Raw genomic sequence first — 26110 nt, forward strand, 5'->3', positions numbered from 1 at the left:
AGGGGTATATATACACACACACTTATATGTATATATACACATACACATATATAGGTGTGAAAGGAGAGAAGCCATATGGGTGTTAATTATTTCATTAGCGCAAGCATAGTGTTCTGCTACTTTCACACCTATATATGCCTCCAATAACCCCCCAAAAAAAGGTGTGAAAGTAGCGGAGCCATATCCCTGTTCTATAAGTGACCTAAGAGAAACAATCTTTTTTTTTCTGGTCCTGGACATGCTACAGAGCTGAAACTTCACAGGTACACTTTTTAGACCCCCCAGACACTAAATCCTAAGAAATCTAATTTTTTTTTTCAATAATTTTTTCAATAATTGGCTCTCTATCAAAAATTACAATTTTTAAGAACTTTTTTTGTGTGATTAATAGTCTCTGGGGCATGACCCAGAACCCTATGCACTTTTTTAGGGGCATTTATTGGGTTTTAGGGCTTCAAAATGGCGTTTTTTGATTACCGAAGTTCGGGTCCCATTAATTTCAATGGGGTTCTGAAATCCGGGCCGAACTTTCTGGAAGTTCTGGTGTTCTGGTTGAACCGAACTTTTGAAAAGTTCGATCATCCCTACTCATTGCTGCCACTCTCATGCAACTACTTCTTTTCTACATACTGTACATGTCCTCCATTGATGACTATATGGCATTTAAGCAGGTTTCCTAGTGGTAACAACAATGGGTAAAGCCTTTGCACTGTGTGTTTAACGGTCACTTGTAGTCTCCATCAGAAGTAATTGGGTGAGAACAAAGAAGCAGAACTGAGAGACAGTAAATTATTATTGTCTTCTTCATGACAAGAAGGACCTGAAAAAATAACTTTTACGGCAGGAGCATAAGGTTTAATAAATACATTTTAATTTAAATAAAAGGTGCAGATTTAAAAAAAAAATGTAGATTATTTTTTTAAATCACATTTATATAGTGGTATTGGATCCAAACCCAATAATGTAATATAGTATATTATAGTATTAGATGCCTAGAATAATCTACAGAGAAATTGTACCAACTTCCCTTCATCCCCCTTGTTTATGCAATAATTACAGCTTGCCAATCATTAGATGTGGTGGCTGCACTAGTTTTCTATCTTAAGCTTTTTCCCCTTTGTTTTCACCCTGTGATCTGGCGAGTACCCCCCTCTTATAATGCCTACACTCTGGTTGAAGGAGTGCAGAGACACCCTTGGACAACAGCAGTCTAAAATTCTTATATGAATTTTTAATGGCTGAGTTTACATCTGCTATAAATGTACTAGACAAATGCATGCCTAATTAACTGAAGCTTTACAATCACAGATTAGAAGTTTATATTGGCTTCACCAAGGTAATTATCTGCTTGGATAGTTCTCAGTGTTTGTGCAGGTGACGTGCTTACATCACCAGGAAAATGTGACAGTCATTTATTAGCTTGTGGTATTGTATTGAGCTGTCTTCATATATGGCTTTTATAAGGACATTACAGTATATTGTGACCTCCTCTATTGGCAGAGACTATTGTGAATGTTTAATATTTTCCATAAAATGTTGGAGAATATACAGAAGAGTAATCTAATACATATGTAGCACTGTCCCTGTAGGGCTTGCTGTATGATGACTTGTTGGGCCTCCTCTGATTACCAGCAGACAGTCACTTAGGGTACAGTTCACACATTCATCCTGAGTCCCGTTTCACACTTATGCAATGCGGGAACCCTGCGAGTCTACTGCGGGTTCCCACATCGCATTCCCAGCACAGGCAGTTCACATTGCCATATGCAAATCGCTGGGGGCGTCAACAACACCCCCAGATCAGTTCACATATCGCAGTGCGATCTGACATTCGGACATGAATCGGATCGCATAAGTGTGAACCACCATGCAATCCGATTCTGCTACAGACCCAAAAAAGGGTCCTGTGCGTGAATCAGATGCAAATTCAGCCAAAATATCTGTATGGCTGAATTCGCATCGCACAGACATTGCATGTGATTTTCAGAGCAGTGCACTCCGAATCACATGCGATGTCTGCCATCGCAGATGTGTGAACCAAGCCTAACTCCCAATAGCTCATTGCGCAATAAACAGTCCAGTGGTGTTGGTTTTTAGTATTTATTGTGGAACTTGGATGGGAGAAGGGAATAGTGGGATACTCCAACTGGAACTATATACATTGGATAAGGGACACTCTCACTTGGCCTCACCAGATTGCCTGTGGAAGCAGTCACACTGCTTAAACCATACTGCCATATCTATGGAAAGGGTTAAGTCTCCTTGCTCTTTCTCCAGCAATAGACTTGGTGATATACATTCTCTTCAGAGCACTCTCTGGTATCCCCTTTACTGACACCTGTCCACTGACTATTCTAGCTGCAGGGGTGGCCCCACTCAGGTCAGGCCCCTTGACACAGATCTGCACTCAATGTACTGCAGAATCAGATCCTTCAGTGTCTCCCCTTCCGGTCATCTTCACAGGACCTCAGGGTTCAGTTCCTCTCCAGCTCTTTAGGCCCTCAAGTCAACTACCTGAGGCCACATGGCACCTCTACAGAGGAGGAGGCAGCTGCCCCCTCCCTCCGGGACTCCACTCTCCTGCTGAAAGTCCCTGAGGACATGTGCTCCCGACATTTATACCGTATCCCAGCATGCACCGAGGTATTTTCCTCTGCTGAATTACCAGTGCTGTATTAGACGCTTGTGCACTCATTTGTCAGATTTCCTCCCACTGTCCAATATGCCTCTCTATTGGACCAGTGTGAAACACTCTGCAGACAGACTAAATTGCACCTGAGCACATTGAGCAGACCTCACTAGCAGATCCTGCTCTCTGGTAGGCAGAGAACAATATAGATTTACCTGCAATCCATCTGGTAAGCAGAAAGGACTCAAAACTATGCTTTGTCTCTAGCACCTACCTAGGAGGGTGCTACATATATATATATATATATATATATATATATATATATATATATATATATATATATATATATATATATATATGTATATATTTAAATACAGTGAACAGTGACGTAGCTATGTTATAGAACTTGCAATGATTTACCATTGTTTCCCATATGTGTGTGTGCTGTGATGGAGAATTTAATTAAAGGCCTAATGACAAGTGAAATGTAATTCAGAAATAGGTTTTGAATGTCATTACATTTTTCTTTAGTCCCTTGGATGGAGCATTCTTAGTGGAAGTTCTACCTGGGACCTGAACCCTATTCTGGCGGTTGGGAATTGCACATTTAACCTTGCTTCTGAAGGTAAGTTCTGCAGAATTATCATTATGGTTTGAAGCAGAGAGTAGTTTGGTTTGTTTTTCCCACCACCATATAACATTATTGGTTGTTTTGTACTATTGCACCTCCCACAATATAGCCATTAATTCTATGTCTTGCAGTGATGATAGTACTGCAGCTGGAAGTTGTAGTATGCAGTTTGGACAAATGGCTGTATTTAGGTGCCTTGGTGTTATAAATTGGTGGATATGCATTTGCTGATGAGCTGCATTTCTAGATGAATCTCACTATGTACACTAATCTTTGTAGATAGGCTTTAGACAACTTTTGACATTTGTGTGGATGAATGGAGTCGACCTACATGTAGGCACACATTACGGACACATTCCTATACATTTCAGGCTGCCAATGTCCATACCTGCATTAACACAAATGAGTATCAATAGCAGCGCCATTTATTTAGGTCCGTGCTGGGAGTGGATACTACCCAAGGGTGACATTTTGTGCATCCCTTATGAGAAAGGTGGGCACCTCAGGTGGCAGAGCTACGTGTGTGTCTGTGTGTGTGTGCGCCCACATATAGACACAAAAGCAATCAGCCTAATGACTCTGAGCCTGTAGGAAGTGCAGGCTCAGCAAAATTTAGCAGAGTATCCTGCCGAGCCGCTGTGCCTGCCATATAGGCAGGTGCAGTGGGCAGCAGCACTTTGCTCAGTGGCATTGAAATGGCACTTTTAACAGGCTCCATATAACTAAAAGAGTTAGCCGCTGCATCTTTCCATGTGACAAGTACAGCAGCCAGGCAGGGAGCTCAGTAATACTGAGCCTAAGATTTTACCAGGATCAGTGTTAATGAGCTGCACTGAGGACAGCGTGTCATTCTCCCCACTGTGCCCCCGTGTGTGTCACCTGAGGCTGTCACCCCAATTGGCTTCATGGGTAACATGGCCCTACATTTATCTATGGTGGAATTGAGGCTGTCATACCTGCTTAAAAAGAATGCAGAGTCTTTTTTAATGATTCTTTTGACTACACATATAAACAAGATTGATTTAAAAAGTAATTTTAAATTCCTTTATTGGTTTCATATTTTGTAATTATACAATATATGCACATGGGGAAGCTATATTTGCTCATTACATACTTTGAAGTGCTGTACAATGGTTGGGACAGCTATATTTGGCTGTAATACACCTTGTAGTTCTACATAAAGGTTGTGCTTTACTGTTGTTTCGCATTATGCATGTCTATGGATTAGCTGTCTAGCTGAAAACCGTGTACTCACTACGTGGCTCATATCTTATCTCAACCATTGTTCATCAGGGTTTTTATGTTGTAGCTACGTCAAATGCAGTGATCCCGCTAGTGACTAATTTACAGGTCTCTATATTTATTGCAATATAAATATGGATGGAAAAGCATTTAAAACTGTGTAGCACCCTCCCAGATAATGGTGCTATGTTTATTTGGGCAAATTTACTTCTGTGGCTCTCCTGTAATTAGCAGAGCAGCATGTGTTTACTTTGGGCTGCTTTGGGCTCTGCAAGATGCGAGTTTGATTGCTCCCCCTGTCTTCTAGAGGCTTCCAGAATGTAGTGAATGTCAGAGTTAAATGAGCAACCTAAATATTTATACAGCCCCGGCCAATCTCTGGGGTGGTGTGCCCAGATGGTGATTGTGGAGTGCATAAATAGTTTAGAGTCTCAGGGAGCAGTGTTCTTCCCCAGGAGGTTTCCAGCCAGAAGGGCTGCTGCTCTTCCTGGCAGTCCAGCTGAAGATCCTGCCTTTTTCATTGAGGTCCCAGCTATGCATAGCTGGGAGGGGTCTATTCTGCTGCTAATTCTGGGAGACCTGGGAGAGGGGTTTTACTGAGGATCCAGTCTGGAGGCTCCACTGAGGATATTGTCTGCCTGAGTCTGGTGGGAGACATCCAAGTCCCAGGGACTTGTGAGTACAGACCTGAGAGGGATTGTGGTGACTGTTGCTGCTGTTAACCCCTGAAGTACTAACATTAAGGCTTGCCTGGCCTGGAACACTACCTATATTATCCCAGTGTTGTCCACTTTATGTCCTACTGCTCAAAGGACTGTGTTAAGAATTAGCTGCAAAGGGAAGATGGTCCTCACATTCCTGTTCAGTGTTCTGGAGTATCCCACAGCTTCCATAAGCCCCCTCCAATTTAATCTGCAATAAACTTTCAAAAGGTAACCCCTAGACCAGTGATGGCGAACCATGGCACCCCAGATGTTTTGGAACTACATTTCCCTTGAGTCTCCACTACACTGCTGAGTGCAGGAGCATCATGGGAAATGTAGTTCCAAAACATCTGGGGTGCCAAGGTTCGCCATCACTGCCCTAGACCATTGTTTCTCAACTCCGGTCCTCAGGGCACACTAACAGGCCAGGTTTGCAAGAAAACTGAAATACATCACAGGAGATATCTTTTGCTGCTCAGTGATTGCAGTATTCTAGTCTGCATCTCCCCAAGGTAATACTTAGAATCTGGCCTGTTAGTGTGCCCCGAGGACCAGAGAAACACTGCCCTAGACTGTTTAGTGAGTCAGAGGAGTGAATGTTGCTGTTTGCCTGGCTGCTGCTGCAGTAGTGGGAGAAGAACCTGGGACATTCCGCAGCTGTCAGCAGCCCTTGCAGGGTTAGCTCTACAAGGTCACATATCAAAATTACTTTGCTGTAAATGCTGCAATAAAACTCAAAATATATGCTACTGCAAAAATGCTATGCTCTCTTTTTAACAACCATTTATAAAGCGAGAAAGGCAGGGCGGTGACCTGTGCGTAGAAACACAGCTTATGGGTTTAACTAATAACCCATCAGCCACAAATATATAGAAGGATTTATGTTGTGTCTTCCACTATCCCTAAATGAGCCATAAATCGTTTTTCTAGATTTATGAGTAAGCAATAGCATGTAAAATATATTCCTCCCTGCCTTATATTCTTGTAAACATGCACTTTAACTTCCAGTACTTCTCTCCATAATATTGATTCATTTCTAATTGATCTTTGTAATTTACAGAGAGGAAACGCCAGGTTACTCTGAGACAATTAGTGTTTGATGAAACTGGAGCATCAGCTTTGAGGTCGGAAGAGATTCTAATCTCTATCAATGTCCCTTTCTCCAAGAAGGTATACTATTCATTTCATTTATATTATTTAGTATCCTACTGAAAAAAAGTATGGAGCAGGTACAGAAGCATTACTACATTTTGATGGTACTGTAGAGTAAACTATATTAACACATGGTGACAGTTACAACAATCACTCCATTTGATCTGTCTGTTATAACACTTGCGCAGTCCCAAATTAGGCAGTTTTGGCACTTAACAAAACATACGCTGTTATGTTAATTATACGTATTGTAAAAAGGACAGAGCTGTAAATTATATAGCAGACTAACTTTAGAAAAAAAAGACATACAGTTTGGAAAAATTACCAGTTTCCAACATGTACATTTGTTTGGTATACATATCCATTTATATAGTAAGTCATAATGTATTTGCCAGGGCACATTTATCAGGCTTGGAATAGATTTTTTGAATACCAATCTGCCATTCATTGGTAATTATTATGTTTGTTGTGTGCATTAACCCACTTGCTGACCCGGCCGCCGTATATTTACTGCGGCAGTGTGGCACTATTGCACGAAACGATGTACCTGTACATGGTTTAGTTCAATAGCCACTAGATGGCAACATCGCGCCGCTGGAGGCGCGGTCGCGCTGTGATTGGCTAGCAGGGACATTTATCAGCGAGTCCAGCAGCCCCGATGTCCGCCAGCCACCCGCGATCATCCCCGGGAGAGGCAGAACAAACAAGGTAAACAAGGCAGATCGCCGTTTTGCAAGGGGACTGTCAGGGAACTTCCCACAAGAGAGCTGGATCTTCCGCCCACACTAATGCAGCGACGCCCAGTGGCCTATTTAAACCAGCCTGCTCCAGCCATTAGTTGCTGGATGATCTTCAGCTTCCTGTTTCCTGCTTCCTGTGTTTCTGTTCCTGTTTACTTGGATTACCTGTTACCGACCTGGCTTGTCTCACCTGTCTTGTCTCTCCTCCTGGCTCCGACCATCGGCTTGTTTACCTACTCTGCTTCAGTCTGCTGTTCCCGTGTATGACCCCTGGCTTGCTCCTACGGACTCCTCTACTGCTTGATGAACTGTGTTTGACCCCTTGGCTTGATCTTGACCTCACTCTTGTCGCACGCCTGGCTACCTCCTCCAGTCACCTTCAAGGCATCCTGCATCTCAGCACGCACTACGTGTCTACAACCAGAGCAGTCACCTCTTCACCGGAGCTTGCCGCAGCTGGCGACCCCTGTTCCTTTGGGCACAGCATTCCCTGTCTCCACCTCCAGGGGTGACTTGCACTTAGCCACAAGGGAAGCCCTCTCAGCACCTCGGCCTCTGATCAGGTATGTGATAGTATCATCCAGCCAGAATATGTCAGAGGCCGACAGAGGTGCTTCCCAGCTCGAGGCTCTGTGCCAGCAAGTCGCAGCCCTCACCCAAGCAGTGACCAACCTACAGGACGGGTACTTCCAGTTGGAGGGTCGTTTACAGAACTTGGCAGTATCTTCCGCAACTACAGCTCCTCCTTCTGCAGGTCTTGCATCAGCCTCACTGACTCCGGAGCGTCACTCATCCACTCCTATGATGATGGCTCCTCCTCCTGAACCCAGGGTGCCCACTCCAGAGCGTTTTTCCGGCGATCGGAGGAAGTTCAGGGCCTTTAAGAATGCCTGTTCTCTCTACCTGGCTCTGCAACCAAGGACCTTCTCCCTGGAAACAGTTAAAGTGGGATTTGTCATCTCTCTGCTATCCGATGAACCGCAGTCCTGGGCTCATCACCTGTTGGAACAAAAAAGTCCTGTCATCAACAATTTGGACACCTTTTTTGAAGCCATGGGCCAACTATATGATGACCCACAACGCAGGGCCACTGCAGAGGCCACTCTCCATACCTTACAGCAGGGGAGGCGCCCTGCTGAAGACTACACTGTGGACTTCCGCAAATGGTCAGCGGATACTGAATGGAACGATGCCGCCCTCAGGTACCAGTACCGACTTGGCCTATCTGAGGCCCTCAAAGATGAGCTGGCACGAGTAGAAAGCCCCACCAGTTTGGAGGGCCTCATTCAGCTCGCCATCCAACTGGACAGACGCCTGCGGGAGCGGCGATCTGAACGTTTTCAGTCCTTCCGGCCTTCCTGGATGCTACCTAAGGTCCCAGTTGTCCCTGCACCTATTCCAGCCACAGCAGCCTCCTCTGAAGGAGAACCTATGCAAATTGGCATGGTTCGTTCTGCCCTGACCTCTGATGAGAGACTCCGCCGCAGGCGGGCTAACCTCTGCCTCTACTGTGGGGAGGCCGGACACTTTCTCTGCAACTGCCCTGTGAGGCCCAGTAAGTCTTCCCCACACAACTCCATGTATCAGCAAGTCTCAGGATCTTCCCTTACTCATCTTGTTCTCCATGTCTCCCTACAGGTAGAGAAAGGGGAGGTCCGACTCCCAGCAATAATTGACTCTGGGGCATGTAGTTGCTTTATGGATGTAACCCTTGCTAAGGACTTCCGTATTCCTATTCAGACTAAAGAACTTAAACTCAAGGTCCAGTTGGCCGACGGTACCACTCCTCGATCCGGGCCTGTTACTCACGAGACGGTACCTATTCTTACCATTACTGACTCTGGCCATCAAGAGTTCCTGAAGTTTGATATTTTATGTTCCCCCATATTCCCCATAATTCTGGGGATACCATGGTTGCAGGCACACAACCCGCAGGTAGACTGGATCCGAAGGGAGATCTCCTTTGGGTCCCCCTACTGCCTTCAGCACTGTCTGATGCCCAAACCTGTGTCTCCTTCCAGTTGCCTGACCATCCAGCCAGTCTCCGACTCCAGCCAGGACGTTCCTCCAGTTTACCATGATTTCCTGGACGTCTTTGACAAAAAGAAGGCCGATATACTACCACCTCATCGCCCCTACGACTGCCCTATCGAGCTATTACCTGGTGCAGAAGTCCCCTTTGGAAGGATTTTTCCACTTTCAGAGACTGAGCTTGAGGTGTTGCGCCAGTACATTGATGAAAACCTAAAGAAGGGATTCATCCGCCCCTCATCTTCTCCAGCTGGCGCCGGAATTTTCTTTGTAGAAAAGAAAGATCATACCCTCAGGCCCTGTGTGGATTACAGAGAGCTCAATAAAATCAAGATTAAAAACCGGTACCCTCTTCCGCTTGTTCCTGAGCTCTTTCAGAGGTTCCATACCGCCCGGGTCTTTACTAAATTGGACTTGCGCGGTGCCTACAACCTAGTACGCATTCGCGAGGGCGATGAATGGAAAACAGCCTTTCGAACGCGTTTTGGGCATTTTGAGTACCTGGTTATGCCTTTTGGTCTATGTAATGCCCCAGCTACCTTTCAGCACTTCGTGAATGATATCTTTAGAGAATACCTGGATAACTTCATGATTGTGTACCTGGACGACATTCTTGTCTTCTCCCCTACCCTGGAACTACATAGAATCCATGTCAAGAAAGTGCTGTCCACACTAAGGGTACACGGACTCTATGCAAAAGCAGAGAAGTGTTCCTTTGAAAAGACTTCTATACAATTTTTGGGTCTGATCATTTCCATTGATGGGGTAGCCATGGACCCCCAGAAGGTATCTGCCATCCTGGAGTGGCCAGCTCCCACGGACAAAAATGGCATTCAGAGGTACGTAGGGTTTGCGAATTTCTATCGGAGGTTCATCAAGGACTTTTCTGGCATTATCGCCCCGATTACCCAGCAAACCCACCAACACTGCCGCTTCCAGTGGTCCCAAGAGGCTCAAGAGGCTTTTGATAAATTAAAGGCGTTATTCACTTCTGCCTCTGTCCTGCAGCATCCCGACCCCGCCCTGCCCTACGTACTGGAGGTTGATGCATCTGAATTCGCCACAGGGGCCATCCTATCTCAACGTCTGGGCCCTAAAGCACAATTGCATCCAGTGGCTTTCTTCTCCCGAAAGCTCTCTCAGCCGGAAAGGAACTATGATGTTGGGGATCGGGAACTGCTGGCCATCAAAGTCGCTCTGGAGGAGTGGAGATATCTCCTGGAGGGTGCAGCGCACCCAATTATGATATTCACCGACCATAAGAACTTGGAGTATCTCAGATCTGCCAAGCGCTTGAGATCACGACAGGCCAGGTGGGCCTTGTTTTTCTCAAGGTTTAATTTTCACCTCACCTATCGCCCAGGATCCAAGAAAGGTAAAGCGGATGCTCTGTCACGAATGTTCCCTGAGACCCCAAATACTGCCACCCCCAGCACCATTCTGTCTCCCCAGAACTTTCTTCTTATCCAGCCTGATCTAAGGGCCACCCTGGAACAGGTTTCTGCCCGGTGCCCTGAGTCCGAAATCCCCACACTTAGAAGGCAGGAAGGTCTTTTGTGGCACGGGGATAAGATTTTTGTACCCCAGGGAGCCAGAGTCCAGGTTCTTAAAACGTTCCACGACCACCAGCTGGCGGGCCATTTTGGGGTCCGCAAGACATTAGAACTGATCCAACGTTCCTATTGGTGGCCCAACCTTAGACAGGACGGCAAAGACTATGTAAGTTCTTGTACGACCTGTACCCGAAGTAAAGGAAGTCTCACGCAGACTTGGGGCTTGCTAAGACCTCTGCCTGTTCTGGACCAGCCTTGGAGGATGTTGTCTATGGACTTTATTGTAGAACTGCCCCCTTCTGAAGGTTTTTCCACTATCCTGGTAGTAGTAGACCGCTTATCAAAGATGGCACACTTCCTGCCTATGGTGGGCACTCCCTCAGCCATGGACACAGCACATATCTTCATCAAGGAGATTGTAAGGCTACACGGCGTACCAAACAGTATTGTCTCGGACAGGGGGGTACAATTCACCTCTCGATTCTGGAGGGCCCTCTGCAAGGCTTTGGATATCAAGATTTGCCTATCTTCTGCCTATCACCCCCAGAGCAATGGCCAAACGGAGAGAACAAATCAAACATTGGAACAATACCTTCGTTGTTTTTCTTCCTTCTCACAGGATAATTGGGTGGCCTTACTGCCCTGCGCAGAGTTTGCTTACAATAACTCTATTCATGCCACCACCAACCAATCCCCATTCTGGGCCAATTACGGCTTTCACCCCTCTTTTTTACCCAACTCTGTACCAGAAGCAACGGTACCTGCGGTTCAGGATAGATTAACCTTTATCCAAGAGAACTACCTAACCCTCCAGGCAACCATGCGTAAAGCGCAGGAAGATTATAAGAGGTCATATGACAAGAAGAGAAAGGAGAATCCAGCCTTGAAAGTGGGGGATGAAGTGTGGCTCTCCACGGCAAACCTCAAACTACCCTGCCCATCACGGAAGTTGGGTCCAAGGTACATTGGCCCTTTCAAAATCAAGAAGGAAATCAAGCCTTCGAACTTTCCTTACCGGATTCCTACAGGATCCATCCTGTTTTTCATATCTCCTTGCTCAAGTTTGCCTCTTCTGGCCCTTTCTCAGGAAGGGGTGATCCACCTCCACCTCCCATCTCGGTGGGTGAGGAATTTGAGTATGAGGTTCGAGGCCATCCTAGACTGCCGAAAGAGGGGAAGACAGGTCCAATACCTGATTAAGTGGAAAGGGTATTCACATGAGGAAAGTTCATGGGAGCCTGCAAATAACCTTCATGCCCCCAAACTTCTTAGAGAATTTTTCAACAAGCATCCTGAGAAGCAGGCCCAATTGGGCATATGGAGGCTGCCCTTTGGGGGGGGGGGGGGCACTGTCAGGGAACTTCCCACAAGAGAGCTGGATCTTCCGCCCACACTAATGCAGGGACGCCCAGTGGCCTATTTAAACCAGCCTGCTCCAGCCATTAGTTGCTGGATGATCTTCAGCTTCCTGTTTCCTGCTTCCTGTGTTTCTGTTCCTGTTTACTTGGATTACCTGTTACCGACCCGGCTTGTCTCACCTGTCTTGTCTCTCCTCCTGGCTCCGACCATCGGCTTGTTTACCTACTCTGCTTCAGTCTGCTGTTCCCGTGTATGACCCCCGGCTTGCTCCTACGGACCCCTCTACTGCTTGATGAACTGTGTTTGACCCCTTGGCTTGATCTTGACCTCGCTCTTGTCGCACGCCTGGCTACCTCCTCCAGTCACCTTCAAGGCATTCTGCATCTCAGCACGCACTACGTGTCTACAACCACAGCAGTCACCTCTTCACCGGAGCTTGCCGCAGCTGGCGACCCCTGTTCCTTTGGGCACAGCATTCCCTGTCTCCACCTCCAGGGGTGCCTTGCACTTAAGGGAAGCCCTCTCAGCACCTCGGCCTCTGATCAGGTACGTGATAGGGACAAGATGGAGATCTTGTGCTCCTGCTAAGTAGGAACCCAGATCTCTGTCTTCTCCCAATCAGTGCAACCTGCAACCCCCCCCCCCCCCACAGTTAGTAAGCACCCCCTAGGGGCGCACTTAACCCTTTGATCGCCTCTGATATTAACCCCTTCCTTGCCAGTGTCATTTGTGCAGTGACAGTGCATTTCTTTTAGCACCGATCACTGTATTAGTGTCACTGGTCCCCAAAAAGTGTCAAAAGTGTCAGTTAGATGTCTGATTTATCTGCCGCAATGTCGCAGTCCTGCTAAAATTCCCTAATCGCTGCCATTACTAGTAAAAAAAAAAAAAATTTCAGAAAAATATTGCATCGTTTGTAGAGGCTATAATTTTTGCGCAAACCAATCAATATACACTTACTGGGATTTTTTTTACCAAAAATATGTAGCAGAATACATATTGGCCTAAATTGATTAAAAAAAATGATTTTTTTACAGTTTTTGGTGGATGTGTTTTATAGCAAAAAGTAAAAAATCTTGGGTTTTTCCAAAATTGTCACTCTTTTTTTGTTTATAGCTCAAAAAAATACAATACCACCAAAAGAAAGCTCTATTCGTGGGAAAAAAGGACATACATTTTATTTGGGTGCATCGTCGCACGACCGCACAATTGTCAGTTAAATTAACGCAGCGCCGTATCGCAAAAAATGGCCTGGTCATTAAGGGGTAAAACCTTCCAGTCCAGAAGACATTAATATTTTTTTAAAAATCATTGAGTCTTGAATACCATGCACTAAGATGGCTCTGTTATTCAGTCTTCTCAAAATCAATTAATAATTTATACAAGTTTCTATATTTATTAAACTTGGAAAGAGCATTCAGTGGGGAAATGTAATTCCACAAAAAATTTCTACCAGAATAAGACAGGGGACTTAAGGAATTTTATTAAAAAAGCAGATTTCATACTGTAGAACACTGTATAATGTAAATGTCCAAACAGTGGTAATAATAATAGAAGAAATACTGAATGGATAATAACTATTTCAGCATTCAAATATTATTAATTAGTGCTTTGTTTGTAATTTGGCACCCCATCAGCAAAATTATCATTTTAAGTACATGGATTTACTTGTCAAAATGATTTCTCAGCATCACATTTTTTTTTTTACACTTTTACAGCTGCTGACTGATATTGCCTGAAGCTGTTCACAGCTTGATGAATGAGGGGAAAATGAACTTTAAACACCAGGGAATCCTGGGAAAGTTGTAAATGCTATTAAAGGATTTTTCTTTTTTTTTCTAAAAAACAAAAATAAACATGTCATACATGTCATATTTACCTGCTCTGTGTAATCGTTTTGCACAGAGCACCCCAGATTCTGCCAGCGCTCTTGGCTCTTCCTGCCTTCGTGCACCCTTCCCAGCAAGCCACATGCTAGGGGGGTCACTTGTGCAGGCGACACTGTGTGCATCTATTGACACACATAGTATGGCTCAGCCCATCCCCCTGCTCTCTCATCACTGGAAAGGGCTTCACTGCTCTTAGACACTAGACACAGCGCTGGATTGTGATTGAGATTTTGCACAGATAAGTATAAAGTGGGTATAGGAAAGAATCACCGCCTTTAAAATAATCCCATTTTGTTGCTTTGCAGCCTGAAATGAAGACAGACACAGTTTCAAGTGAAAGATATAACACCAACATGTCAGAAAAAAATAAATTCAAAATCAGAATTGGAAAAAACATTAGTCTGTTGGGATATGTCTCTACTAACTTTGCACATCTAGACTTTGCGATATTTGCCCACTGTTCTTTGCAGAACTGCTCAAGTTCATTTAAATTTGATGGTGACCATTTGTGGGCTGCTGTCTTCAAGTAATTCCACACATTTTCAATGGGGTTTAAGTCTGGGCTCTGACTAGAATATGCAAGGATATTCACCTTTTTCTCCTTCAACCACTGTGTGTGTGATCATTTGTGCTGTGTGCTTTGGGTCATTGTCATGTTGGAAGGTAAACCGTCTTCCCATTGATAACTTTCTGGCAGAGGGCAGAAAATTTTCCCCAAGAATTTGATGGAATTCTGCCTCATCCATTTTTCCTTCTATCCTGACAAGTGCTCCAGTCCCTTCTGTAGAGAAACACCCCCATACCAGAATATTACCACTATGCTTTACTGTAGGAATGGTGTTGTTTGGATGGTGAGCTGTATTGGATTTCCACTAGACATATTGTTTGGTGTTGAGGCCAAATAATTAATTTTTAGTCTCATCTGACCACCTTAAACACACCTTAAAGATTCTGAGGCCACATAGAAAAATGTGATATGGTCAGATGGGACTAAAATTCCAACTCCATTATTGTGAGGGAATACACAGCAAGAGGAAAAATTCAATTTTGCAGTACCATTTATTAAAAGTATTGAAATCACTCTATAAAGTGCAAACTCACAATTTACAAACATACCAGGCTCAAATATGTCCATATAGTCAACAGTAAAAGAAAGCCTCACAGTTCCTGACTTTCTGAAATACTGGGCGAGCATTCCAGTCACCAGAAGTAACATAGGTGGATGTGACATTACGGACCAATAGCCCTTTCCAACGCGTTTTGTCTGTGTCTTGGCGCCTATGCTGACAAATATGTCCCAAAGAATAAGTGTATCTAAAGCCAAAATGTTCTTTGTTTCAGTTTTGGATAGTGTGGTGAATGGTTAAAAGACCTATTCCTTTTTTTGGGGATTTCTCCTCTTTTCCTGTAATAGAGACACAACAGAAGATGAGAGGAAATCTCTCCAGTATGAGTGGAAGTTCCTTATGAAACAGTTGTCACTGCAATAGGTGTTCTCTTTGGAATATTTCCCTCACCTCCTGTTCTTTTGACAACTGTAACATTTTCAGTAGTTACCAGGAGAAACAGAAGGTAAAGCTCTACACTGGAGACACAGGCAGAAATGTAAACATGACAAAGGTTTCAACACGTCCCTAATCTTTTGAAAAGCAAAAAAAAAATGTTTGGCTTTACTTTACTTTAAGCCTTATTACTGGGCTGTTAAAGTTAAGCCTCACTACTAGGCTGTTAAAGTTGGGTGAGATTGGCACAAGCAAAAGAAGTGGTTGTATATAGGCAGTCCCTGGGTTACGAACAAGATAGGGTCTTTAGGTTTATTCTTAAAGTGGAACTTTAGTCAGAAAATGAAGTCCTGCTAGATCCCTTCAGGCTGGCCCATTTTGCAGGTATAGCTATGTAAAACATTAAAAATATGTGCCTATAACAGTGATGGCAAACCTTGGCACCCCATATGTTTCAGAACTACATTTCCCATCATGCTCATGCACTCTATATTGTAGTTGAGCATCATGGGAAATGTAATTCCAAAACATCTGGGGTGCCAAGGTTCGCCATCACTGGCCTATACGATTTAAAATCCAGTAATACGCTTTCTTACCCTGCTCTGCACATGCTCAGTTGCTCTCCATTTTTAGACATTTTTAGGCACTGACGAGTTTATATAGTCCGATCGGCTGACAGCTCTAAAGCGGAATAAGACCCTCCAATCCTTTACAGCCAAGAAAGTTGCTTCTGTTTGATTTGCAATTGCCATGGTGCTGCACATGTGATCAGTCATTTGATGGTTGGACAGTTTGGATGAGAACACAAGCAAATGTGACAGTTAGCAATCCCGGCATTCCAGGAAAGTAATTGTTTTTTGAAACCTGTTACATTGATGGGTTTAGTTTCGCTTTATGATTTACTGCTGTTTAGGGGTGCTGGGCTTCAGCAAAATGGCAGCCTCCAACAAGAAGAAACAGGAGCAAATCTGGAGGAGGTTTACAGCAAACACTAACTAACTTTGGTAGCATAATTATTCATGTGGAATATATGTTTCTTGCTAAAGAACATTATTTTTTAATCAAGTTGTTATGGGTAAAGTTCCACTTCAAGTTGAATTAGTATGAAAGTTAGAACAGCAAATTTTTTTAGACGTAACTCCAGCCAAAAACTCTTTTAAAGTTTTGGATAGCATAGGGAAGGGTTAACTGGCCATGCAGTGATGTAGCATTGCTGATATGTCTGCTGGACAGTAGCAGCATGCAGTGAGAAGCAAGATGGTCACCAGGAGGTTTTCGGGTTCAGCGTGAAGTCACGCTGCCTTCGTTCTTAAGTACGAGTATGTAAGTTGCATATCAAAGCAATACTCCGGAATCACTGCATTCCTCGAAATTCAGTATTGTATATTATCAAAATATCACAGGCACCATGGAGATATCACAGATGGAACATGTTTCGCGCTAGTAGCAGCAAACCTTTCTTGGATGTGCATCAACAGACGATGTGCATCAACAGACGATGTGCATCAACAGAGCTGTGCTGGCACCCTGGAACCACTCTCGCAAGGTGTTTCTTTTTAACTCGCCTGGAGCAGCTACTTTGAACTTCGTATGTAAGATGTTTGTAAATTGGGGACTGCCTGTAATATCCTCTCTGATGGCCGGTGTCTCCTGCCTCCCGTCTGTTCCAGTGCTGCAGTCTGCACCAGCTTTCAACACTTCCAACTCAGGAGTGACATTGGGGGGCAGGAATGAACCTGGTACACAGCTCAAAACACTGTTATCTGACATCCATAGAAATAATGAACTTTGTGGTAGCTGGTGGGGACTACATCACTGGAACAGAGGGAAGGTGGAAGACATTGGTTACTGGAGGGGTGAATCTAATCCTTCTTCTATTGCAACGACCTTTCTTTTTTTTTTTTTTGTTACGTGACAGGGTCACTTTAAGTATTCCTTGCAATTTTTATATAGTTTCACTAAAATAGATTATATAATGCAACAGTTGTATATGGGTATATAAAATGTTTTTTTCCTACACCAACAGTAGTTTATTCAGTATTATATAGAATTTTTAATTTCCTTGGAAACATTTAGAGTATTGATAATGATCTGCTCCTGACAGAAAACTTTCCTAAGCAAAGCCTTCAGTTCTTGGTTAGATATCTCTAAAGCACATGAACTTTACTGAACTGAATTTTTCTTTAAAAAATGTGCCTTGACCAGTTCACATAACTAGACCAAATCTGTTTCATAAATCAATTCTGCCTTCAGGCATGAAGCTATAAATAATGATATAGTTGTGTTCAGTAAGGCTCCTGCAAGACCTGCAATTAAAGAAAAATACATGTTGGCCTGCTAGAAATGTAAACAACTCTTAATTTCTTATTATTGGCCAACAACACATAGCATTCTTGTGTACTTAGTGGTGTCAGCCCTGCTCAATGTGTTTTTCTAAACTACTGTAGCAATATTTCCAGGCCTTGGGTCTGATGTGGATCTGCCATTGTTACACTCGATTTAGCTCAAAAGTCACTGAACAGCTTCCTCCAACCCTTCACTGACTGAGGAAGCTCCTTGTAACTGCTTGTGCTGCTGCAACTCTTAACTCTGTACACTGCACACTGTACACATTAGCTCTTCAGGGCCCAACCGCTGGCGCCCCCTCTAATACTTCAGGGTCCTCTGACTAGGTACCCCCTCTAACACTTCAGGGTCCTCTGACTAGGCATCCCCTTTACAGCTAGCTGACTCCTGGATCCCTGGAACCTTCTCTGGAGTGGTCCACTTTACACTTGGCAGATCCCTAGGGGCAGTTCTCAGTACTCACGACCTTGGCAGGCTTTCCTGGAACTGAACCCCTCTTCCTCCACTGGTCCTCGGCACACCAGATCCCCTCTGCAGCTCAACGCAGCATTCTCTGGATTCCCAGGCAGCCACCTGGAACACCCGATCCTTCTGACAGGAGGAGAGACAGCTGTACTCTCCCTCCTGGGACTCTGCTTCCCGCCAAAGACGCTGCGTCATGCGTTCCCCTTAAACATATACCCACTCCCCGAATCCTCTGTGGCAGAATCTGCCTTCTGGGGTAGATACAGGCCTGAATGTGTCTCTGATTGGATTTCCTCCACTGCCCAATGAGAATCCTCTCATGGAGCCAGTGAGGAGACTCCCCTCTCAGCAGACACACCTGGGAGACATGACAGTCCAGCTAAAATCAAGGCCCTGCTGTTAGGCAGGCAAGGCCCACTATACTTTTGCCAAGCACCTACCCTGTAGGGTGCTACACTACTTACCTGAAATGTATTGTACAAGACAATCCCAGAACTGGGTATATTCCTTTGCAAGGGCACCTGAGACAGAATTCCAAATCCTGTAAAACAGTTCATGTGTTTATATTTTAACTGTGTATTTAGTTGTTTGCATAGGTGTTCACATTAAACAATTAAAAAACTACTAAGCAGTGATAATAACACCCTAAACTAGAACATATTGTAATGTATGGTTGAAGAATACATCCTTATATTCTGATGGCTTTGAATAGGAGTTTTAAAGGATAGCTACAGGCCATTTTTTTAAGGTGTAAGTAGCAGCCTTAAGACAAAATTGAACAAAATAACGACCATTTAGTTCAATTAACTATCGATTAGAAACCCATGTACGTATTTAATTTGATTGTATTGCACAGTGCTGCTGATCTTCGGCGGGTATAGTAAAGAATAACCCCCCCCCCCCCCTTTAAAATAATCACATTTTGTTGCTTTGCAGTCCGAAATTAAAACAGACACATTTTTTTTTTTTTTTATCCAGCTTTATTTACTAGTGCAATTTATAACATCCAAATTGAATTATTTGGCTTTAACACTAAACAATATGTCTGGCAGAAATCCAATACAAGTCACCATCCAAATAACACCATTCCTACAGTAAAGCATGGAGGTGGTAATATCCTGTTATTGGGGGTGTTTCTCTGCAGCAGGGACTGGAGCACTTGTCAGGATAGAAGAAAAAATGGATGGGGCAAAATACCATTGAATTGAGGTAAATCTGCTGCCCTCAGCCAGAAAGTTGTCAATGTGGAAGGTTCCTACATTACAATGACCCAAAAATGACCACACAGTGGTTGAAGGAGAAAAAGGTGAATGTCCTTGCATTGCTTAGTCAAAACCCAGACTAAAACTCCATTGAAAATCTGTGGAATGACTTTAAGACTGAAGTCCACAAACAGTCATCATTAAATTTAACTGGACTTGAGCAGTTTTGCAAAGAAGAGCGGGCAAATATTGCAAACACTAGATGTGCAAAAGTAGTAGAGATATATCCCAACAGATAAAGGCTGTAATTAAAGCAAAAGGTGGTCCAACAAAATAGTGACACCAGATGGTGATCCTTTTTTCAATTCGGTGATTCTGTTTTTGATTTTTTTTTTTTTTTTTACATATCGATGCTATATCTTCCAATTGGATGTTATAAGTTGCACTAGTAAATACAACTGGATAAAACAAAATCTGTGTGTTCATTTCAGGCTGCAAAGCAACAAAATGTGATTATTTTAAAGGGGGGTGATTCTTTTCTATACCAACTGTATGTGTTTTATGTACTGATCAATGGATGGATTTCTGTACAGCCTTATGGTGGTGATGGTGGTGGTGGTGGTGGTGGTGGGGGGGGGGGGGAGGGGGGGGTGCACAGGGAGAACCTATGAAATGATAATTCATCCATAGTCTAGTAACCATGCAGGTCATACAATGAGTGGGGCTGTCACGCAGCTGTCATGCTGTATGTAGACCTCAAGAGTGACTAAAGGGAACTGTAGGTAAAGCCATATACATAAACAAGAATGTTTTTAGCTGTCTGTGGTGGTTCCTTCTTATTTATCCTTATTTATTCTTATTTTATCCAAACAAAATTGTGTATCTAGTAGTTAGCGATTAGCGATATTGTTAGTGTTAGCGATATTCAACTGAACCTGTTCTTAACAATGAAGATATTTTACAGCTTATCCAAACCGCTTCTTCAGTTCAGCTACATGAAGCTTCCTGCATCCTCCACCTTGGTTTGGCCTTCTAAAGTCACCACTTGGCCACCTCTTACTACAGAGATTTTAGAAACCTGTGCACATTATCAAAAATTTTACATGATTTTTCATATTGTACATTGCCTGTTTATTTTGAAAAATGTCTAATTACTGCTACAATGTCATCCACTTTAAAGAATTTTTATGGTCAGGGGTTCTTTCTTGTTGAGATTGCGATACTTGAGTCACTTTATTATTTATTTATTATTTGCAAACATAACTTGGACACACCAATTATCAAGGGTGTCTGCCATTTTTTCAGAAATTGAGCAGGAAAATTGCAATATAAACAAAAGGTATTCTAATGGTATTTCTTCTTAAGTAAGCATTTCTCTTTAGGTTGATTAGACCTGTTCACATTGAACACTTATTTTTATTGCAACATATTGTAGAAATAGATTTTATTGTTTATAGGTTTTCATTTTTATGTTAGAAGAAGATAATGTATAGTTGCAGTCTCTTCACAATCTTGTTCTTGAAGAATAAATTTGATATAATATTATTTTTTGCCATCTCTGAAGATAAGTACAAATATCAGAACATATTAGTCTCACGTTGCTTCTCTCTGTTTTATTTATATACTTACAGTGGGAATTTGTCTCAGCATTCAAACAGGTGCAGAGATGGGGAAGTACAGCACCTGCTGACGTTGCTGCAATGAGAGTATTGCTGAAAGAAGATTCAGACCTCATCCTGTCTATGAACATTTATTACGGTGGCTCTGAATCAGCTTGTATGTTTGCAAAGCGCGTCAGTGAGATGCTTGTTGGCAGGTATGTGCGGCATCAGTAAAGAAAGTACAAGGACAAGAGAAATAAAATTATATTTAGTAGGACCTGTTCACACTGATGTGTTGCATGCTGCATTTATAGTGTATTCACCAGCATTTTGACATTCACATCAATACAGTTCTCCTCTCCCTTGCTGATGGGATACTAGACCCCCCAAGTGCCTGGCATACTAGGCTGCTTGCTCTGGGGGGGTCATTGTTTAATTTTATAAGTTAATCATTAAAGTGCTAAACCTGTATTAAAACATAGGTTTGGTGACTTAAATAGCCAATAATTGCATTTTCTGTAGAAAATATAACAATTTACAACTAAACCAAAAGTAAAAATAATAGGTTAAAGTAACCTTGTTGGCACAGGGTCTCTTGCATACAGTTAAATACTAAAGAAGAGGCAATATACTCTACTGCATGTGTGAAATACCTGCTTTATTTGGTTCCCCCTGCTGGCTTGCACATCACTACAGGACATACAATCCAGTGGTAGGAACCACAGCAAGCAGTGCTGGTAACAGCTACTGTATTGACCCACCCGATAGAACAGGGGATTAATGAGGTGACAGGGTTTTAACTTATGGGTTGCTAGAAAGATGAGCATTTTACAGGTATGTAATTATGTACAAATGACCCTGTGCTAAAGGGTTCCTGTGCTGGAAGCTAGCATTCACCTTTTTTCTTACATAAAGGAAATGCTACCTTTTGCTATTGAAGAACGGATGTTATTAAATAACAACATGAATATGTGCAGCGCAATTAACCTCCCTGGCGGTATGATTCTTTCGGATTTTTGGTGCTGAAAGCGGTACAATTATTTTGCATGTAATTCTTAAGGATGAGCAGCCCAAACCAACTATTTACATATTATTATTTTTTTACTGTGCGTTCTTCTTTATAACATCTCGGGTATGATAAAGTTTGAAACACAAAATCATAAATTATAATATAATAAAAAAATATAAATAAGTTAAAGTATGTATGTATATATATATATATATATATATATATATATATATATATATATATACGTATACATATATATATATACTCGTATGTATGTATATACATGCATATATATATATATATATATATATATATATATATATATATATGTATATATATATATATATATATATATACACATATATATATGTATACACAAAAAGTACAGTAAAAGTGCAGGAAAGGGCACTGGGGGGCAATCTAATGTGAATTTATTTTATTTTGCATTGTATGAGTGTGTTTGGCGTGTTTTACATTTGAATTTGCCGCCGGTTACACCCCCCCCCCTGCGAACGTCACGTCGCAGGAGACGGAAGCCGGGGCTCACAGAGGATCGGGAGGAACATCCGCTGCCACACCGCCGGGATACATCGCTGGATCCCAGGGACAAGGTAAGTAACCCCTCTACCAGGATCCAGCGATCTTCCTAGCGGTACCCCGAGTGTGGCTCTGGGTTACCGCTTTTGGCACTGAAATTTAACCCCGAGCCACACTCAGGAATACCGCTAGGAAGGTTAACATAAAAACACAAATATGAATACAATGTAGATGAATGATGATAAGAGAGAACAGATGAGCCCAAAAGTCCCTTTTAAGAGAAGGAGATCAGATGACAAGTGAGGTAATGAGTCCAGAGTCCACTTCAGGTGATAAGCCTTCACCTCTTATCAAGCTACTGCGCTCACCTCAAAATTAGACCTCTGTGTTACCAGCAGGTCTAACGCACTTGTCTTTGTATTCACTCAATGAAAATGGTAACGCAACTTCCCAGCCACTGATGATGGTGAGGGATGTTGTGATCTTCCTGTGTCTGTGTCCTGAATCTTGGAATCTTCCTCCCTGAGGGAGGAAGTAGAGAGGAGACATTGCTGGAAGTCCTCCGTATTCCCAAGATTTCACACAGGAAGATCACATCTTCCCTCAAACATCAATTTCTCATAAGGCAAGATCTGATTGACCAATTGGATCCATTGATGTCCTGAAGGAGGTATGGGCTGAATCCACTTAAGAGCTACAGCTTTCCTAGCCCTAAAAAGCATTTCTCTTAAAAGCGTCTTCACATATCGGGGTCAGGTCTCTTCATCAAGGGTACCTAGGAGACATACCTCCGGTTTTAGTGGTACTGGCATAGACAGTACTGTGGTTAAGACCTCCACCTGCTGCATTCATCTTCCCCTCAATCCTGACTAGTCTCCCAGTTCCTGCCACTAAAAAACATCCTCACAGAATGATGCTGCCACCACCATGCTTCACTGTAGGGATGGTATTGCCCAGGTGATGAGCGGTGCCTGGTTTCCTTCAGACATGAGGCTTGCCATTCAGGCCAAGAGTTCAATCTTTGTTTTATCAAACCAGAGAATTATGTTTCTCATGGCAACAGAATCCTTCAGGTGCTTTTTGGAAAACTCCAGGCGGGCTGTCATGTGCCTTTTACTAAGTGGCTTCCGTCTTGCCACTCTACCATACAGGTCTCATTCGTGGAGTGCTACAGAGTTGGTTTTCTTCTGGAATGTTCTACTCTCTCCACAGAGAAATGCTGGAGCTCTGTCAGAGTAACAATCGGGTTCTTGGTCACCTTCCTGACTAAGGCTCTTCTCCCCTGATTGCTCAGTTTAGCCAGGTGGCCTGCTCTAGGAACAGTCCTGGTGGTTCAAAACTTCTTCCATTTACGGATAATGGAGGCCACTGTGCTCATTGGGACTTTCAATGCTGTAGAAATTTTTCTGTACCCTTCCCCAGATCTGTGCTTCGTTATAATCCTGTCTCGGAGGTCTACAGACAATTCCTTTGACTTCATGGCTTGGTTTGTGCTCTGACATGCACTGTTAACTGTGGGACCTTATATAGACAGGTGTGTGCCTTTCCAAATCATGTCCAATCAACTGAATTTACCACAGTTGGACTCAAATCGAGTTGTAGAAACATCTCAAGGATGACCAGTGGAAACATGATGCACCTGAGCTAAATTTTTAGTGTCATGGCAAAGGCTATGAATACTTATGTACATGTGATTTTTTGCACTTTTTATTTTTAATAAATTTGCAAAAAATTTAAACAAGCTTCTTTCACATTTTCATTATGCGGTATTGTTTGTGGAATTTTGAGGAAAATAATGAATTGAATCCATTTTAGAAAAGGGCTGAAAAAAAAACAAAATGTGAAAAAAATGAAGTGCTGTGAATACTTTCCAGATGCACTGTACTTGCTAATAGGAAGTACATTAAATAGTAACTTTTTCTAAGAAATACATTGTAAAATAATATGATACCCCTGCTTCCTCTGGGTCCTTGTGTCCTCTGACATCACCAGATACACCCTCGGTGTCCTTATATCTACAGTATATCTTCATTTCTAGCATATACCCTAAAATGCCTATTCTTCTGCTGAAAGTAAGGCAGATCTTTCTCAGTGCATTTCCCCAATATATATATATATATGTATTACAGACGATGGGGTGAGGGAATGCTGGATGAAGCTTGTCGATTATTTTTGGAAGAGATCCCTCTACAGGATTCAGGCTTTTTTGGCTTGGTGGAGTATGAGCGAACACTGGCGATCAGCTTCCTCTTTCAGTTCTACCTCCAAGTGTCTAAAGAATTAAAGAAGAATTTTCCACACTATGACGAAATTGTAAGTCACAGTTTGCCTCATCTTTAAAAAAAAAAAAGATTTGACTGCCCACCTATATGTTGCTGACCTATTTCCTTAAGTATATTGTATGTGCCTGCAGACTGAAGTAAGAGATAGGTGAGATTTGTTTAACACTGAACCTGTTATGGTAAACGTAGTTTAGCAAATCAAAAGTTAACATATGAAATCCAGCAGCATGAGACATTGGTCATAACATACCTTAGTATAGGACAAAGAAGATAAAAAGATAAAAACAGAAACTAACACCATCCATACTACATTCACCACATGCACACTCGCTCCCTCCTTCCCTAGTACCATAGCATAAGGCTATGTAGACATATGAGGAATTGGCGTCCAGAATAGGCACTTTCGAGTATGATGTCATGGGGGAGGGATATATTTCTAATTTCTCACAAAATAAATTTAACTGAGCAAATTTTTATCCTAAAATATGAAATATGTGCTGTAGTTCTAATATTACAATAATATAACAAAATAAAACATCGCTTAGTGCTCTAAGATATTTTTCTGGTCTTGAAAAGTTGAAAGCCAATTGGGGATGAGAGCTCCAGATCCACATCTTTAAAAAAAAAGTCATCAATGGCAGGTTCTACAGATCTGTCCTGAGAGGTCCCTAATAGTGTTGAGCGAACACGGACTGTATTATTCGTGTTCGTACCGAATAATTGGATTTTTTGTACCCGAACACGGACACGGACACTTTACTGTATGTTCGGGTAAAAATCCGTGTTCGGTCGTTTTATTTCCGGGTTTTGCATGCTTTGGCGCTCTTTTCATGGCGGGCTTTCAACAGCCAATCAACAATCGTTTAACTGGTGTGCCTTAAGCCATCCCAGCCATGCCTGCAAATGTCTCAATAGCTGTGATTGGCCGTCTGAAGCATGTGACCAAGTCTTTATAAGTTCGAGGCAGCCGCAGCGGCGTCATTATGCTGCTTAGATTCAGGGACAGAGCACACATCAACGTGCTGGCTGCTGATTAGGGAAAGATAGGCAGGAAAAAACCATTTGTGTCCGGATAGAATTGAGGGACAGGTCGGAGTGTTTAGGCAGGGCGAGTTGTAGGCATTTTAGGGATAGAGTCTGCTGAATTATAGGGTCAGTGTCTTCTACAAACTACAATCGATATTGCTGTGTGGGGGGTGGGGTGAATCTGCACTCAATCCTGATCTACGATCTCTT

The 26110-nt window shown here is 42.8% G+C and overlaps 1 protein-coding gene across 1 annotated transcript in view; it reads left to right on the plus strand.

The window, feature by feature from the left end:
- The window catches only part of LOC309557971 (aldehyde oxidase 1-like), a gene marked incomplete at its 5' end in the record, with an annotated part of 174120 nt that overhangs the window by 29101 nt on the left and 118909 nt on the right, over positions 1-26110 (plus strand). Inside the window, 4 exons of the mRNA XM_082260860.1 lie at positions 3161-3254; positions 6267-6376; positions 21077-21261; positions 24722-24905. Coding sequence (XP_082116986.1) covers positions 3161-3254; positions 6267-6376; positions 21077-21261; positions 24722-24905 — 573 coding nt within the window. The remainder of the gene's footprint in view (positions 1-3160; positions 3255-6266; positions 6377-21076; positions 21262-24721; positions 24906-26110) is intronic.

Source organism: Pelophylax lessonae (genome assembly GCF_965119305.1).
Source record: "Pelophylax lessonae genome assembly, chromosome: 6".
Classification (NCBI taxonomy): domain Eukaryota; kingdom Metazoa; phylum Chordata; class Amphibia; order Anura; family Ranidae; genus Pelophylax; species Pelophylax lessonae.